General features: G+C 38.6%; 1 protein-coding gene across 2 annotated transcripts in view; it reads right to left on the bottom strand.

Moving 5' to 3' along the window:
* The window catches only part of ncapd3 (non-SMC condensin II complex, subunit D3), a 70,967-nt gene that overhangs the window by 7,450 nt on the left and 45,216 nt on the right, over positions 1 to 18,301 (bottom strand). For both annotated transcript variants that reach the window (XM_030156476.1, XM_030156477.1), the window contains exons 21-28: positions 17,827 to 17,941; positions 15,029 to 15,124; positions 14,681 to 14,919; positions 14,157 to 14,236; positions 12,820 to 12,957; positions 12,535 to 12,668; positions 8,544 to 8,752; positions 6,538 to 6,648 (exon numbers count right to left, since the gene is read on the bottom strand). In XM_030156476.1, coding sequence (XP_030012336.1) covers positions 6,538 to 6,648; positions 8,544 to 8,752; positions 12,535 to 12,668; positions 12,820 to 12,957; positions 14,157 to 14,236; positions 14,681 to 14,919; positions 15,029 to 15,124; positions 17,827 to 17,941 — 1,122 coding nt within the window. The remainder of the gene's footprint in view (positions 1 to 6,537; positions 6,649 to 8,543; positions 8,753 to 12,534; positions 12,669 to 12,819; positions 12,958 to 14,156; positions 14,237 to 14,680; positions 14,920 to 15,028; positions 15,125 to 17,826; positions 17,942 to 18,301) is intronic.

Raw genomic sequence — 18,301 nt, 5'->3', positions numbered from 1 at the left:
AAATGAACAGACCCAACGCCAAATGTTTTTCTTGAATCCATAACCAAGAAAGTGATGCAGCCTCTCCACCAATGGCATCACACTTTGAGTAGTTGATAAAACAATTATTACACTGGTTTTCACAACTCTACCTTGTACATGTCAAATTAAATTAAAAGAACTACATTACTAAAAATCACAAGTCAGAGACTACAGGTGTGTTTTTGTCTTGATACGTCTATTGACATTTTACACTGTTTTTGCCTTGTTCTGTCTTTTACATTGTATTTTAAGTAGGGATGTCCGATAATATCGGCCCACCGATATTATCGGCCCGATATTGGCATAAAAATGTAATATCGGTGAATATCGGTATCGGTTTTTTTGCTTATCATTAAAACTGATAAAATAATGCCTAGATTTCACCGGCATTTACTGACACGTAAATGAAGCATTGTTTGTAGCTGAAAGAAATGTGCAGTTTTCAAAACTGTACAGTAAAGTTGCCACACTGTAATAGACTCATGGAGGGAGGGAGAGAAAATAAATAAATATGGCATTTTTTCCACAACTTAACTCTTTCCCCACCAATGACGAGATTTTCCGTCACTCCGTGTTTTCACTGTTATACTGTAGTTGAAGCTGTTGCGGATCGTGTGAATTACTTTCCTTAGTCCGAAAACAAACAATTAAGCAGCTTTTTCTGAAAAATGACGGACCGGCTTTAACGTTTTCGCACTGGAGTCTCCGTATCCCATGGCAACGCATTCAGCGGCAGTCAATGTGAATGAGGAAATGCAGACTGTGCAGAAACCGCACGCAGTTTCAAAAGCCTTAAAATGATTATGGAGACAGAGTCTGACTATTCAACATATGATGGAGCTACAGAAGAACCTTTAGAGACAGGAACGGAGAAATAGAAGGTGAGGGAGACGGACACGGAACACGAGAAGCACGGATCAGCTCAGGTCCGACACGAAGTGTGTGTGTGTGTGGGGGGGGGGGCACGGAGCGACACTGAGACACTGACAGACAGGAGGAAGAGAAAAGAGACATTTATAGAGGACATTCAAGGAGAAGACAGACACACAGACATGGGACAAGACAAAGGACAGCTAGTCTGAATCTGTTAGACAGAATGAGTTCAGATTCAGACTGTGGACACAGAGCAGATTCAGCTGTATAATGTCAGCAGGGACACAGGTAAGACACTGTTTGATTTGGCTTTTGTATGAAATAAATAAATAAATACACAAATTCATACATAGATAAATAACTAGATGTCCATATAATTATTTACAGCTCAAACACAGCAGGTGGTCCAACAGGAGGACCTGGTGCAGCCAAGGAAAGACCAGAAATCTACAGTATTTAGTGCATTTGTTTCTTTTTTTCTTGAAAATGAGGAATATTGAAGTGTTTATATCAAAAAACTAAACTATTATGTGGAAGACTTATAACTGATGTATGTAAATGTGATAAGTTTAGAAGGAAACTGGTGCTTTAGAAGATGTTTGGTCTAAAGTTTGGTGTAGATTCCTCTAATATTTTGTGGAATGATGGGATATCTTAGAGCTGTTTGTTCTTATTATTGTTGTTATTATTATTTTATTTTGTGATTTGGAATACAGTGTTACTGTTGGTAAATGAGAAAGAGTCAAAAATGTAAATAGGAAATCAATTTTACCTTGAAAATCAATATCTTTGGAAAAAAATGCAGTTTTCTCAGTTTTTTTGCTCAAAATTCAGTTTTTTCCTGAAAATGACCAATATTCAAATGTTCATATCTCACGAATGACTGAAGATAGAATAAAATTGTTTCTTGTGTTTAAAAGTTGAAGTTCTGTTCTTTCGTTTGATGTATTCAGAGTTCACATACTCCTAACACAACATTTTCAGTGAGCCTCCAAAGATTAGTGAAAATGACCAAAAAGGCTGGCGCTGGCTACCAACTCACTGGAAAATGCTCTGGCGGGGAAAGAGTTAAGTTGAAGTATGTATTCTTTGCACAGACAGTGTTTACATTTTAAAAGCCTTGTTGCATTTGAGAATGCATCAAATGGGGCATCACAATAAAATTAGGCATGATGTGTTAATTCCATGACAGGAGATATGTGATGTTACCTGAAATTAGTTCAATATCCCACATATATCGGCAGCGATATCGGTAGATATCGGAATCGGAAATTAAGCGGTGGACAATATCGGCATATCGGTTTTTGGCAAAAAAGCCAATATCAGACATCCCTAATTTTAAGCTGTGGCATCTTTTACAAATATTTTAAAACAACAAATAGCCATCCGGTTTCTCCAACATTTGCACAGGACCAAAAATGTACCATAGGCTGATATTAACATTACTGATCATACATTTGTGGTAGTATTTTCTTCATACCATTTAACAGCTCAACAATAACACACATGTACTTGTAAAAGTCATTAACTGGCCCTGTTCTGTACATGTCCAGGTTCATATACAGTACACTGAGCAACAAAGGAGATGTTTTTGTAATAAAAGCATAACAGTGAGACATTATTCTTCAGCAGGCATATGAGTATCAAGGCATGGCAAATCACAAGTTGGTACAGAGTGTGTAGGCACGACAACGTCCACAGATATGCATGTCACAAAAGTGATTATGTGTCAATAGTATTGGAGGTCTGGGATGTTTCGAGTAAACAATAAAACTTGTAATGTAAACAATAGCTGGTCGGGTATTTGGGCCACTAAAGTAATTTATAAAATATTAATTACATTTTTACCGTGCAACGCATTGTAAATTCTAGCTATTAATCCCATATTTTACCCCAAACCTGTCTACCAAGGCCTATGAGTAGCCAAAACCTCCTGTCAAACTTATATTTTCAGTGCCCAGAGAAAGAGATAGGATCTTCGTTTTCTGTCAGATTAGTGAATTACAACATGCTAATTCAATTGTTTGCCATAAATATTTCTATACAGATATTCATTTTATGTCCTTAGTAGTAGGGTTTTTTTTGCTGTAAATAATGCAAACTGCCCTACAAGGGAGGCCCTCAGCACAGCCTTGGTCTAAAACTATTTGCCTTTTAACTCACAGAGCGCAATGGTTTGACATTTATTGTAATAATTATCAATATTTAATACTTGGTCATGATAATGTTATTGATCATATAGTCAAGGGCTAAATACTGCTTACAACAATGCTAACCAGAGGTTGCGGTAGACATTTTTATTGTCCGTCATTTTGACAGACAGGGTCGTAAAAATTCCATCATAACACATTATTATCAGTCATTTCAAATTTTATTTTTAATGATAATGAGACATATTTAGTAGTGTTTAATGTTCAAAAACATCTCAATGATGATAACAGTTATACTCAGAACGAACTTAAAGATGCGTTTTGGGTTTTTTTTCCTTCCAATGGTGACAGCGGCCATTGTGCTAAAATGGGAAAATATTGTAATATGGACGAACAATGCCGTTTTAAAGAATTGGGTGAATACATTTAACAAATAAACTATTTTCAAGAAATTAACACTGAACTCAGTTGATCTGCTGTACCATGAGCTCAAACATTCCTCCTGGTCCTCGGGGACTTAAAGTTAGTGCTGGCTTGTGTGTAATTAAATGCATCAAGGGAGATTGCTGCAGAGGCGACTGTCATTAGGTTTTGCACTTTTGCCTCAGACAGACGACTTCTCATGACCGTTTTTATTTGGTTCTGAAGGCTGAAACCCCTCTCCGCTGCTACACTGGAGACTGGAATTACCAGCGCCACTTCAGCCAGAGTTTTAAAGTCGGGGAACATTTCTCCCAGAGAAGTGATCAGAAGTCTGCAAGACTCTCTGAAAGTGGGATTCCCACATCCTGCAAGCACCCTCTTCACTGGGAGGAAATCCTGCAGCGTGTGCTCCTTCTGCACCAGTGGCGCAGCTGCACCTGTCTGTGCGCTGTAGTGTTCACGGACAAGCTCCAAGGCCTCCATTCCGTAGCTCTTCAATGCGCTGTCAGCAGTTGGATAGCCAGACACGTTGAGTACAGTGTCGAGGTCAGCGATGATGCCCACATGCTCCAAGGGGAATCTTTTTTTGATAGATTTAGTCACCTCCGTGATGTACTCTGTGTGCAAAACCGAAAAGGTCTGTGCGTCTGCCTGCATGAGTGTGATGCCACAGAATTTGCAGTCTTGTAAAGTGTCCAGGAATTTCCTCTCCGCCTCACCTGTCTCATTCATCAAGTCGTCTAGGCTATCCAGGGTCATGTTCAGGATGGGTTGGATGGAGGAGATGTTAACATCTTCTCGTTGGAACGTGAGGTTCATGCGGTTCACCACAGCCAAGACATCAGTCAGGAGGTGAGTCAAGGCAGGGAACATATACATTTGGAGCTGCTTTCTAATACCTTTAGCAACCAGGCAGCCTCTCACGGCTTCCTCCTCCTCCAGTTCCAATACCAGAGCAGCCCAGTTGGTGCGTACACCCTTAACAGCCCTCTCCAGTGACAGCCAGCGTGTAGCCAATGGTTGTTTCATGCTCAGTAGGTCGCGTTCCTCCATTTCGTTTTGCAGTTCTTTTAGGCGGTGTGTTTGAATGGGGGAATTCTTGTAGCATGTGTATACGTTATTGATTGTGGAAACATATGCACTTACTTCACACACAGCCTTAGAGGCGTTGCGGGCAGCTAGCGCTGTTCTGTCCGCACCACAATGAATGTTCATGAGGTAGGGACAGTCATTCTGGCGCAACTGTTGCGCAACTCCAGGCTTTCGACCAACATCACACTTGCTCCACCACTTCCCAGTCCAACAACCCAATGCATAGCTACTCCACGGGCCAATAGCACATCTTTTATTTTTGCTGCGATGCATTCTGCAGTGCCAGACGGTATTACAAAATTGCCAAGAAACACAGTTTCAGACTTCCCATTCTGTTGAAGTGTCAGGTAAATAACCAGCATTTTCTCAACGACGATATTAGTAGTTTCATCGACTATTATCCCTACATATTTACTGTTGGCGATGTGGTCAGTGGTGGCATTGGTTATGGTCATTGCTATGGCATCCTCTCACTGACAGTGTCATGATGGGTGTATGTATGTGCGCTGTTCAGGTTTGGACACCCGGCAGACTGTAACAGGTTTATTAGTTTGGGATACAGGTGGCATGGAGTGCTGGTATTTGCCATATACAACACAACCTTAAGTTGTGTTTTTAATGTCTCGTTGCAAGCCACCTGTGATTTCTCCACATGTCTTTCCATTGCTGCGCTCTGGTTGAGCATCCTCGAAGCTCCAATGTGGCTATGGCTATTTTTGTGATCAATCAATGCTGATTTCTGCATTGTCAGGCACCCTCGAACAAATCCGTTGCTCATGCCAGCTTTTCTACAGATATTGCAGAGAATTTTGCCATCTTCCCTTGTCAGCCAGGTGAACTCCTGCTCCCACTGAATGCGGTACTCCCTCTTGACCACCTTACTGTCACTTGTTTGTCCTGTAACTGTAGTTGATGCTGGCTGATGATGTTATCAGTACTTGCTTGTCCTTCATCCTCCACCGCATCAGTCCCTCTTTTTTCACCGCGTTAATGCCATCACATTTACTCGGCTTTTTAAAATAATTAAGGAGATTTGGCTGTCTTGACATTTTGCGCTAGCAAAGTAGCACCTAATTTTGACTGAAGTCAGCTAAACAGCGACACAAGATGTGACAATGACTGATTAATATGCACACTCCCCACCAACTGGACAGGGGGTGTACTTTGAGTCATTTGAAATAAGTACCGGTGTTGTATTCAGCGTAGTTGTGATTGTGAACGGTGCCACTGTACAGGAGGCTGTTATGGACTGTTTGATGTCTTTTAGACAGAGACAGACCAGCGATCCTGCATGCAGGTTCTTCTCACAGTGTTGTGTTAACACTTTCCTAGATTACCCTCAGTATTTTAATCTGTCAAAATGATGGACGGCCTTCAGAATTTTCCGCCATTTTTAAAAAAAAATCTGTCAATGACGGAAAATTTTCAGTTAACGCGACCTCTGATGCTAACATAAGTAGAATAGGAAGTATGATGAGATCAGTGACCCTCTCTGTTTTACAAACAAGAAAATTATTTACTACTTACATGTGAATGTTTTTGCATAAAAGAGATACAAATGACATCAGATTGGTGCATCCCTTCAGCAAAGAATACAGTACTTGTTAACGGTTGTAGTTCAGTTTGCTGTGCATCCATCCCCCCCACCCCTCCTTCCTTTAACCCCAACTGGTCAGGGCAGATGACATTCCTCCAAGAGCCGGGGTCTGCTTGAGGTTTCTGCCTGTGAAAAGGAAGTTTTTCCTCACCACTGTCACCAAGTGTTTGCTCCTGGAGGATTTTGTTGGGTTTCTGTAAATTGGCTGAGGAGTCTGGTTTAGACCAGCTCTATATGTAAAGTGGCATGACATAGCTTTTGTTATGATGACGTTATATAAATAAAATTTGATTGAGTAGTCTTGCAAAACAGTATTTTGATCATTCATATTAATGCTGTAACTCATCATCATTATTAAATAATAATAAGTTTCCTTCATACCTTAAGGTAGGCCATGAGTTCTCTGAGAACAGGAGAGCGCTTCTGTTCCAGCAGGTTTTTCAGGCTGATGATCAATGGAACTGTGTTCTCTATAAAGGCCTTCTTCTGAATCTGTGGATCAAGGGACAACGCTTACATCAACAGCATATATAGGTCCAAGCACTGGAAATGCCCCACCATATTAATGATGGTAATAATAATAATAATGGACTGGATTTATATAGTGCGTTTCAAGGCACTTGAAGCAATTTACATTTGATCCATTATTCATTCACTCCAGTCGCACTGATGGTAGTAAATTACATTTGTACCCTGCTTTACCTCCTGACCCACAACCACCTCTTGTAGCTTGTACTGTTTTGAGTTTTACTACTAAAACTTGGTGAAGGGTAAATGGCCAAAGTAGAATAGAGACAGAATGAACAACAAACACACACCAGAATACATTCATTTAAGAATATGTATAAATGAATTAATAAATCCCTAATTATCACACGCTTCATGTCACTAATTACTTTAAATGCAGCAAAAGGCTATTTCACCCTCTCAGCCTGCCAAAGGGGGTACTGTCGACAGCATGTCTGTCTGTTTGTGACACATCTTGTAAATACTCTAAGTCTGAAAAAAATACAAAAATAATTTTTTTGCCATACATACATCATGTATAGAGCTCGGACACATTCTGAAATGAGTGACATAGATCTATTTTGTAACCTACTTTTCCAAGGTCAAATGTCTGAAAACACCATAACTCCTGTACAAATCCAGAAGGTTCCTTCTGAGGGGGGTGCTCCACTGAGTGCGACCCAGCAGTTTGGTATGGATTTTAAATGGTTTTAACCTGTCTTTGGCGATTTTAACTTGTGTCTTAACATGGTGGTGAGTGAGGAGTGAATCATCAGTGATGCCTTGTATTGGAATACTACAGTGTTTTTAATACTTTCTTATGTGATAATGCTACTGCTTGGTGTTTCCACCTGTCATAGAGGGACATGACACACTGGGAAGAGCAACTCGTAGCTGGGAGTTACCGCTTTCCCTTCAGTCCCTTTGGTTCTCCTGTCCAATGTGCAGTCCATCAGGAATAAAATAGATGAATTGGAGGCATGGGCCAAATTCAACAGCGAAATAGGAGAATCTTGTCTCCTGGCATTTACAGCAAACTGACTCAGTGATGAGACCCTGTCAGTCAGTGAGTTTGGGACCCGATCTGTCTAGATCGGTCATTTGAAACCACCAGAAAAAGCCAAGGAGGAGGGGTATGCTTTTTAGTGATACGTCAGTTGTGAACAATCTGGCTCCAAGAGTCAGCTCTTTGAAGAAAACCAGGAAAGCCGGCTCTTTTTTCTGTTAAAGCAGCATGTGATTAGTTAAGATGTGTGTTGGCGTTTGCATGTCCGAGCCAAAAGAACTACAGTTGTTGTAGATGTTCATTAGTATGCACTGGTCCTAATAAATAAACAAATAAACAAAAAAAACTGAGTCTGATAATAAACAGTATGCAAGGGTAAGAAATAAGTACTGTTCTCATAAATTGTCGGACCAATGTAATATGTGGTTTATTTCTGAGTTTTTAATCTGGTATTACTGTTACACTTACACAGGGTTATGGGTAGACATGGTAGGGTACAGCAGAGTTAGTAGAGTTTTTTTTTTTTTAATGAAGCACTATGAATCCAAATTACTTACTGGCCTCCAAGCTGGTGACCATAATTGATTTATTTAACAAATCAAAAATGTATCCACATTTGGCACTTTACAGCAGTTAAATCTGGACCATAGACACTTTCAGATCACTTACAAATTGAGATGAAAACGGAGAAATCAAGACACAAAGCAGAATAGTATTGCAATCCTGATTGACAGTAAACCATACAAACATATGTTAAAGCAGTTATTACTGGGTACAGAATGCACTAAGGTACTTAGAACCTCGTCAAACTTGCCTGAAAGGCTACTCTCAAATATTTTTACTGCTAGTATCAATGCAGTTAGACTTCACTGACCTGTGACACAACCTTCTTCTGGGCAGCCTCCAGGACAGCCTTGGCCACGGTTGCCATGTTTTCCTCCTCTGGTTCATCCCCTACAGAGCCTGCTGCAGTAGAAGAAACGGCCTGCAGCTTCATCTCCTTCAGACTCAAGACGCTAAAGGTCTCAGACAAAATTTCAGTACCATCCTCATCAAGAGGCAGCTCTTCATCTGCAAAGCATGCTGAGACAAGAAAAAATGAGATTAACTTTAAATTTAACTCTGATGAAAGTACTACAGGCACACACTCAAATCTGTAAACTGAGAAATATTAAGCTATATGTAGGAGTATGACCATAGCTCCATAGCACATAACATATTTTGCATATTTTTTAATTGTTAGATGTCCTCACCCCAATATAGGGAATATAATACACAGCATTGAAGTAACCATTAATGCACACAAACTATCACAGCTTTCAATTGTTTTGTACCCTTATGTTCTTCTATTTCTCCTTGCAAAATACCTCTAAGTCTGCAGTATTTTTGTTTGTATAATTTACTGGAAGTTAGTGCAATACAGGGTGGGGAGGCAAAATTTACACCGCTATTAAGTTCATACATATTCCCTTGTTTCTTGAGTCTGTTTGCTAATGAAAAATGAAACACAATTACAGGGTGGGGAAGCAAAATTTACAATGAACATTTAGTTGTTTTTTCTCAGCAGGCACTACGTCAGTTGTTTTGAAACCAAACATATATTGATGTCATAATCATACCTAACACTATTATCCATACCTTTTCCCTAATCAGGAAAGCAAACGTCAAAGAGTGTGTGATTTGCCGAATGCACTCGTCACACCAAAGGAGATTTCAAAAATAGTTGGAGTGTCCATAAAGACTGTTTATAATGGAAAGAAGAGAATGACTATGAGCAAAACTATTACGAGAAAGTCTGGAAGATACTATTAAAGAAGAATGGGAGAAGTTGTCACCCGAATATTTGAGAAACACTTGCGCAAGTTTCAGGAAGCGTGTGAAGGCACTTATTGAGAAAGAAGGAGGACACATAGAATAAAAATATTTTCTATTATGTAAATTTTCTTGTGGCAAATAAATTCTAATGACTTTCAATAAACTAATTGGTCATACACTGTCTTTCAATCCCTGCCTCAAAATATTGTACATTTTGCTTCCCCACCCTACATACCCTTCCCTCCTTGCGATGCTCCCTGTGTCACTTTAAGTAAAATAACATCAAAACATGGTCGAGTATTTCTAAAGCTTTGAGATTACAACCGGCTCGCATTTAACAAAAATAATTGATGCTTAACAATTTAACTGAGATTAAAGACCTCATGTGATCTACAACAGTCTTTTCAGCTCTCAATTTCTCTTTGATTGTTCATTTGTCAGAACATTTAATAACTAGGGCTGTCATAATTAACGTGTTAACGCGGATTAATCCATCATCATGATTAATCTGATTAAAAATTTTAATGCAATTAACCTCTCTGCCGTGCAGAATGACTCTGCATGTCTCTGGCAACGCATTTTGGGTAGTTTGTCCAAGTAGAGTTACCATTGTGCATGCGCAAATGGGCAGTTGATCCAGTAGTGACAGGCAGCAGAACCAACCAATAAAGATGGAAGACACTAAACAAAAATGGGAAATTTGAGTACAAAAAAACCCAAGATGAAACAGTCGACCAACATAAAGTATTATGCACACTCTGCAAGAAGTTTTCTTTTCACCGAAGCACTTCCAGCTAACATACCGCATTAACGCAAAGCATACATTAGTTGAGGATTAATGCTAGCACTTCAGCTAATGCGTCACCCAGCTTGTGAAAAACACGTTATGTTCTAGGGCTGCAGCTATCGAATATTTTAGTATTTGAGTATTCTACTGAAAATTCCTTTGATTAATCGAGTAATTGGATAAAACTTATTTTTGCTTGGTTAAAGAGCAATTATAAATACACAAGAGGAAATAAGGTATTTCACTTAATAATGAAGGGCCAATTGGTGTCCCTTTATTTTAATAAAATTAACAGTTTTATTTGTTACATTCATATTGTGCATATTGTGCAACAAAATGTATTTTCTTGACCAGAAACATTTCCAGAGAGGCAACTGCAAATACAAATAAAAATAAATAAATTTAATTACTTTCAACTTAGTATTTGTTGTAGGTATCAAAAATATAACGCATTAATAAATTTTTAAAAAGTCATAAACATTGCCTTTTTGATGTGCAACTTAACTTTGGCAGCAGTAAGTTTCAGAATTTACAGGTTAGACATAACAGGAATGTGTTGTGGCATATAAGAGGCAATAACATTTGAACGGGAACTTGGAACAAGTTCATGCATGAACAGTTTGACACATTTCTGCTATATTCAGGAGAATCAAGGCAATGGCCTCCCCACCTTATCAGTCTGTCTCATAACCTATAACCCCCCCCCACACACACAAACACACACACACACACACAAACACACACACACACACACACACACACGTTCGATTAATTGATGATTTGCTTCATTTTCACAAAAAGTTGTTGGATTTTGCAAAAAATTTGGCTGTGACAAGGTAAGAGAAAGCTTTCACCAAGCCGTGCACCATTTTGGCCGTGCTTTTGGGAAATTAACCGTGCAAATCACGGGCGCACAGCTCGCTGCCTAAATATATGCTTGTCACGATCATAATAAATTAGCCACACATTCGACAGTAGCCGTAATTAACAGAAACCTAGCCCTCCGCACGGCTAATGTTACGTTATGTTAATAAGGTACATTAGCGTTAATCTCTTTGTGCTACGTTAATTTTATTTTATCTCTGGTCCTCTGCTCCATTCTGGGTGTCTTATGAAAAGATGCTACAACATCGGAGATGTGCTGTTGTGGTATGGAAGGGCCGTTTTACAACGGATACATGTCACGGTGTTCACCTTGCTGTTCAGTCTGAAATACTAACAATAATGACATTTTCCGTCTTTTTTATTGAGTTTTTTTGTCTTTCGTCATCATTGTATTCACTCGCCTCATCCATCTTCCTGCTGTTTTATCCAAACACTTACACGTTCTCCGTCATCTTCCTTTGCATGAGTAATGTAAGCGCATTGTGCCATATTAAGTAGTCTGTGCGAAATGCCGTGCTTTGAGCTTTACAATTAAATAAGCGATTCCTTAAGGCAGAGAAAATTCCTCCATCATTTTTTGTAATCGAGGTACTCAAATTACTCGAGGAATCGTTTCACCGCTATTAAGTTCATACATATTCCCTTGTTTCTTGAGTCTGTTTGCTAATGAAAAATGAAACACAATTACAGGGTGGGGAAGCAAAATTTACAATGAACATTTAGTTGTTTTTTCTCAGCAGGCACTACGTCAGTTGTTTTGAAACCAAACATATATTGATGTCATAATCATACCTAACACTATTATCCATACCTTTTCAGAAACTTTTGCCCATATGAGTAATCAGGAAAGCAAACGTCAAAGAGTGTGTGATTTGCTGAATGCACTCGTCACACCAAAGGAGATTTCAAAAATAGTTGGAGTGTCCATAAAGACTGTTTATAATGGAAAGAAGAGAATGACTATGAACAAAACTATTACGAAAAAGTCTGGAAGATACTATTAAAGAAGAATGGGAGAAGTTGTTACCCGAATATTTGAGGAACACTTGTGCAAGTTTCAGGAAGTGTGTGAAGGCAGTTATTGAGAAAGAAGGAGGACACATAGAATAAAAACATTTTCTATTATGTAAATTTTCTTGTGGCAAATAAATTCCCATGACTTTCAATAAACTAATTGGTGATACACTGTCTTTCAATCCCTGCCTCAAAATATTGTAAATTTTGCTTCCCCACCCTGTAATATAAATTAACAATTAATGATATTTAATCATAATTAATTGAAATTAATCAACAGCAAGCCTGTGATTAATCTGATTAAAAAAACGTTATTGTTTGACAGCACTATTATTAACTGACACTAAATATGGCAACTACTCACCCAGGACACTTTGGTTGATCTTGCTCATTACATTGAAGCGCTGGACATCAGTAAAGTGCTCCAACAGAAAGCGATATATCCGAAAACGTTTTTCTCGATTTGCCGATCCTTTAAGGGAGAACTGAACCTTTTCTCTATAAAGACAGGTAAAAATTGAATTGGAAGATGATGACTGAAGGAAAAAAAAAAAAACAAAAAAAAACAAAACAAAAAGAGTTATAAACAAAAAGGCAAAATATAGTAGTGAACTAAAAAAAAAAAAAAAAAGAATATCTAAATGTTTACTTGTCGCTTTGAGGAAACTTGTTGTAAGACTTGTGTTTGCTGTAGGAGTTGAAGTGGAAGATGCACTCGATAAAGTGCTGGCTGAACATCTCCGGGTTCTTTTTGAGGAGTAAGTGGAGAAGGCAGTATTCACAAAGGCTGGGACAGGAAACAGGAAGAACTTAAAGTAAATCTATGGAAGAACATAATGCACCTATTTATACACTGTATCTAATTGGTCTATCTACGACTTCAAAGGAGAAACAGATGGGACAGTAAAAGATTTTTCATTTATTTAGTTTCCTTCTATCATTATTTTCATTCCTCTATTTCTTTTATACTAAACTTTTTTTGTTGTTGCCCTTTTCCTATCCCTTTTTTTCTGTTTTATTTAGTTGTATGGATCTTCTTCATGTTTTTCTTAGTGTATTATTGGTTTTCGTTCTTTCTACATAAATTTTGTGGTAGACTTTCTGTGACCAAACTCATGTCACATCATATTGAGATATAAACCAAGCATGTTTCTCTTGTTTCATATCCCAGTGAAGACTTTATTTTTTTACTTTATTGCCATTATCAACAGAAGACAGGCAATTAACAGCACATAACAATATTGCCTTGAGAGTAGCTTTCACCTTACATAAATGTCTGAATGAGATTTATTTATACAATAATAAGACAAAAAAAGCAGCCTTTCATGTATGCACCATCCATGCGTATAAATGTACATTCCTTGGTATTACGGTGTGAAGATAAATGCACATTCCTGTCATACATACTATGACACTGTCCACCTTTAAACATACATATTACAGTTATGATGAACTCTGTATGTACATATACAATCATATATACTGTATATCCACCTCGGATTGCATGCAATGACGTATCAATGCTCCTTTCTACACTGAACCTTTTTTGGGAAATCCATTATTCATTTGCATTTCTTTCTGCTTTCTAAGTTCATTATGTCATATTTTGTCTGACCAACTTTTTAACATTTCATTTATAGCTGTACATCCATTCATAGGGATGTACTGTACATTTACAGATGTAGACAGCTGAATTAGTTTCAGATAAAGTGAAATGGTATTTAAGTAATTTCTGTTTACTCAAATTGAGTACTTCCACTAATACGCTATGTGTTATGGGTGAGACGTGTCCAGCATCTACACTCAACATTTTCCCTTTTTGAGTATACGCTCAGATACTTACAGTGCACTGCATTTTGCTGTAACTAGGAGTGTAAACACACTTATTCAAAATAGTAAGTTTAAGTACAGGAGTACACAATTGAACATACACTGGATATGTATCATCCATGTGTGATTCGTAGATCAATGAAAAGTGGAATTTACCTGGATATTGCTGGAACAGGGTCAACCAGTGCTACCATGAAGCGAAAGAAGAGGGAGCCTTTCCATTTCACAAACTCCTCCTAGAAAAAGAACAAAAACCATGAAGTGATACAGCAGGTGAACTAACTTTTGGTGTGATCAGCCTGGTTGTCTTTTATGGATTTTTAAAACAGGTGTTTTGTCTCCCAATTCAGTCTGAATATGTTTATAAGGGGCAACATAAAAAAACTTAACTCTGCTTCAGAAGCAGCTATTTAAGAAATGAATTTTTTTTTTTTTTTTTTTTTAAATATTATTCTAACTTAAAAAAAAAAAGAAACAAATGAACAAAAAAAAATCTGACAGCAAATTACCAGGAAGTGTTGAGACACCAGCTAAACACTGGAATCTACACATGAGGAAACGATCTGTTATATGATGTTTATGTGAAGTCTGCACTGTCAGAGTAATGCCAAGGCAATGTGTTAGTTACAACACCACTGCAACATCTGAAATGGTCATACATTCAGAGGAATGCTTTTCACCTGCAGCAGGTTGGTCAACATGATAAGGGTCTGCTCCCTGATGACCGGCTGACTGTCCCGCAGACAGGCTGAGATGTTGGGAATATAGTGATCTCCTGTGTTAGTATATCGAACACACAGATCACACATAATCACCACCACGTTGTTGCGCACGGCAACTTCCGTGCCAACCTCTAGTTCCCGTGCAAACACTGGCAAGTATTTCTGACCAAGTTCCTCTCTCTGCAGACACAGTTTACCTGTTGCATACAGACACAAAGAAGACAACAGATGCACAAAAATTGCAGCATAATAATCCATCAACCCTACATACACCTTATTAAAGAGATGCTTTAAAACTGAGTTTACCCAAAGTAATGACACCATGAGCTCGGACTCTGGTAGGAAAACAGTTTGTTGTGAACTGGGACAAAGGCAGAGAGGGTGGCAGCTCCTCCTGAAAGTCTGTCAGATAAGAAACAGTCAGACACAGTATACATTTACAAGTTTAAAGTAACCTGTGTTTGCATGTATAATCAAAATACCTGACACTAATGGTTGTTATAAAATAAGATAAAAAAATCATAACATGCTGCGCACTTTTAATACCTCTCGACCAAACAGTGTACGATTCTGTTGAAAGTTACTGCCCTATAATTTAGATTAGATTGTCTTTGTGTAAATTTGGTGGGGAAATCTCAATGCATTCTTCAGATAATGTGATTACATCGTTAAAAAGACATGTCGCAATTTGACCTTGAAAAACTACCTTATTGACCTATTTTCAATAGACTTCTGTTCCATGCCAAGATGCATCCCCAGTATAAATTTGGTGGCGATGTCAATGCATTCTTCAGATAATGTGATTACATTGTTGAATAGACAGACAGACGGACGACAAAACGATTACAATATCCCTTTGGCCTGAAGTTGGCCGAGGGGTAAAAACTAAAAAAAACATACTGCAAAGAATAATCCACCAGCCAAACATATTTTACCAGCACAACATATGCACATACACATAAGGAGAATGTACAGTATACTTGGCATGACTTTGACATTAATTATTAAAAAAGCTTAAGCAAACACAAAAAATATTACAGGGGTACTTGGGGTCCTGTTGTCCAACATTAATGTGGAGTTTTTGATAGACTTTTCATTGCTTGGCAATGCCCTAAGGAAATATCTAATTATCAAACTGCTGTAGTCAATATCAAATTATATTTTAATATACGACTTCATTTTTTTAAATTATTTTTTTTAAAGTTGGACTCTCCATACCTTCCCAGCCCTACACCTCCCAGTCTAACAAGGGCAGAGTCTCTAGCCCCTTTTACACAAAACTTCTGTTCTGGGAATATTTCACCTTTATCCCAGAACGACGTCTGTGTCAACAAAATGGTGGGATAATTTGGTCCCACCTCTGTTTATGGCTCTGTAACACCTCTGGAGGTAGTAACAGAGCCGTCATAAAGGTTGAATCATGATATGTAAAAAGAACACTTCTTGTTCCACAACCAAGGTGTGACGTTTTGATGACGTATTGCACAGGGGATTTAAAAATAAGTGCAGGCCGTGTACAGTAAACAAACATATCAATGGGACCAGAAAGATGTGGAACTGGGGAGACACCGAGATCTGTGAGCTGTTGTCACTACGGGCGGAGGATTCTATCCTGCCCTAAAATTTGTGGAACAGTGAAAGACGAGCTGACTGTGGAGAGGTTAGCAACACCTCTATGCTCAGGGTAGGGCTGCACGATTCTGGCAAAAAAAAAAAAAAAATCCCGATTTTTTCCTCTGAAAACTCGATTTTCGATTTTGATTTAAATTTTTGGGTAAAACTACAAAAGACAACAGAAGTCAGCATGTCGTTTTCGTGAGCAGCCCACAATGCAAGGCACTGCTCTGACCTCAAATCTGTGATGGTATCACGTGATGAACCCACAGAAGTTTTTTTCTTAATTAAATCTTTATTGAATGAAGTAGAGTATACAAACAATGTATACAACAAGAAAATAACAGAAGTTTGCCAGGGGGAATACACTACAATACAATGTCCATATCAGAGCAAATACTTATGTTTTTTATAGCCTTTTTGTTTCCAGATTTATCTAACAGCTTTAAATAAAGTTCAACATCTTTCAAAAAATAAATAATATTTGGTTTTGTGTTCCAGAACTTACATTTGTGAATGAAAAATTTAGCAAGTAAGAGGACTAAATTATATATATATATGTATGTATATAAATAAATATATATATATATGTATATGTATATATATATATATGTATATATATATATTTTTTTTTTATTTATTTATTTTTTTTTTTCTCTCTGGGTATCTGGGCCCACAGCAGTGATACCAGTGTAAGTCAGTGACAGGCATCAGTTGTGCGTGGACCACGTTAATATGAGTGATCCACATGCGGTTCTATTTAAAGTGGGGGATCCGTGCGTGGAGTAGACCAACCCAGGACACACTAGAAGGATTCTATCTGTGGAGCTGGTGGATGTGTGTGGGTACAGGGCTGTCTGGGCTCCTCTGCTGAGGCTGATGACCCCAAGACCCGGACCTGGTTCGGAAGAAGACAGTACGGTACGGATCCGGGACAACGTAAGATGAATGATCCGCATGCAGTTCTATTTCAGTTGCGGGATCCGTGCGTGAAGCCACGGCTTACAATGCTATAAGTACTGCGGGCTCATGAACACATTTGAAGTCCGGTCATTACACGGACTTCTGTGACAGACCACTGTCACTGATAGGAGGAGGAGCCTACGGGAGCCCGGAAGCGCGCGGCCCGCAGGCACGACAAAGATGAAATCGATTTTACGATTTCCCTTTTTTAAAAATCGTCCAAATTAAAAAATCCGATTTCGATTTAAAATCGATTAATCGTGCAGCCCTAGCTCAGGGTATTTCCAACGCGCAAGTTATACGTCACACTACACACTGCACTGTGTCACGGCCCCTTTGATTCCAGAACGCAGGTCCACTGTGTAAAAGTCCAGCCTGTCTCACCTCTGTTATTCCTTTGGCTTGGCTGTGGAAATTGGTCAATGGTGGCAAAAAGGTGGAATCACCATCTCACTTTTTTTCCAGGATCTGTGTAAAAGTGTCTTCTTAATGTAAACACATCTCAGCCCAACCCCCACCCCACCTACCTGCCAGTTTGTCTGAATTTGTGGTGAGAACAGATTCCACCAGCAGGACTGTCCTCTTGCTAATCTTGGCAGGACAGTGAAGCGACGCCACACCAAGAGTGTGGAGGTGTTTTATCTGAAAGAGAGAACATTTACAATATTAAAAGTATAGGCCTATGCAGATGCACCAGAACGTATCCACAAACATTGTAGGTGAGAGTGCTTTGTTAGCGTTATTACCCTGCCTCCTGAATGGGAGGCAAAGGGTATTGTTTTTTGTTTGGTTTGTTTCTAATAATGCGTGTTAAGTTTCACCCCCCACCCCCCCACGTCCTTCCTGAAAATAATTGCCTGAGTCATTTTTGACAAAAACCCCCCCCCCCCAAAAAACCCAAATATTACTTATTTTAGGAAGGTGACACTATGCTATTTTCAAATTCAGTTAATTTAGATTTATCAGGGCGCTTGCTCTTTATCCAAATAAAAATTCATGACT

The sequence above is a fragment of the Sphaeramia orbicularis genome, chromosome 15 (assembly GCF_902148855.1).
Source record: "Sphaeramia orbicularis chromosome 15, fSphaOr1.1, whole genome shotgun sequence".
In the NCBI taxonomy this organism is placed as follows: domain Eukaryota; kingdom Metazoa; phylum Chordata; class Actinopteri; order Kurtiformes; family Apogonidae; genus Sphaeramia; species Sphaeramia orbicularis.
The sequence above is the reverse complement of the archived record's forward strand: the minus strand, read 5'-3'. Positions and strand labels throughout refer to the sequence as shown.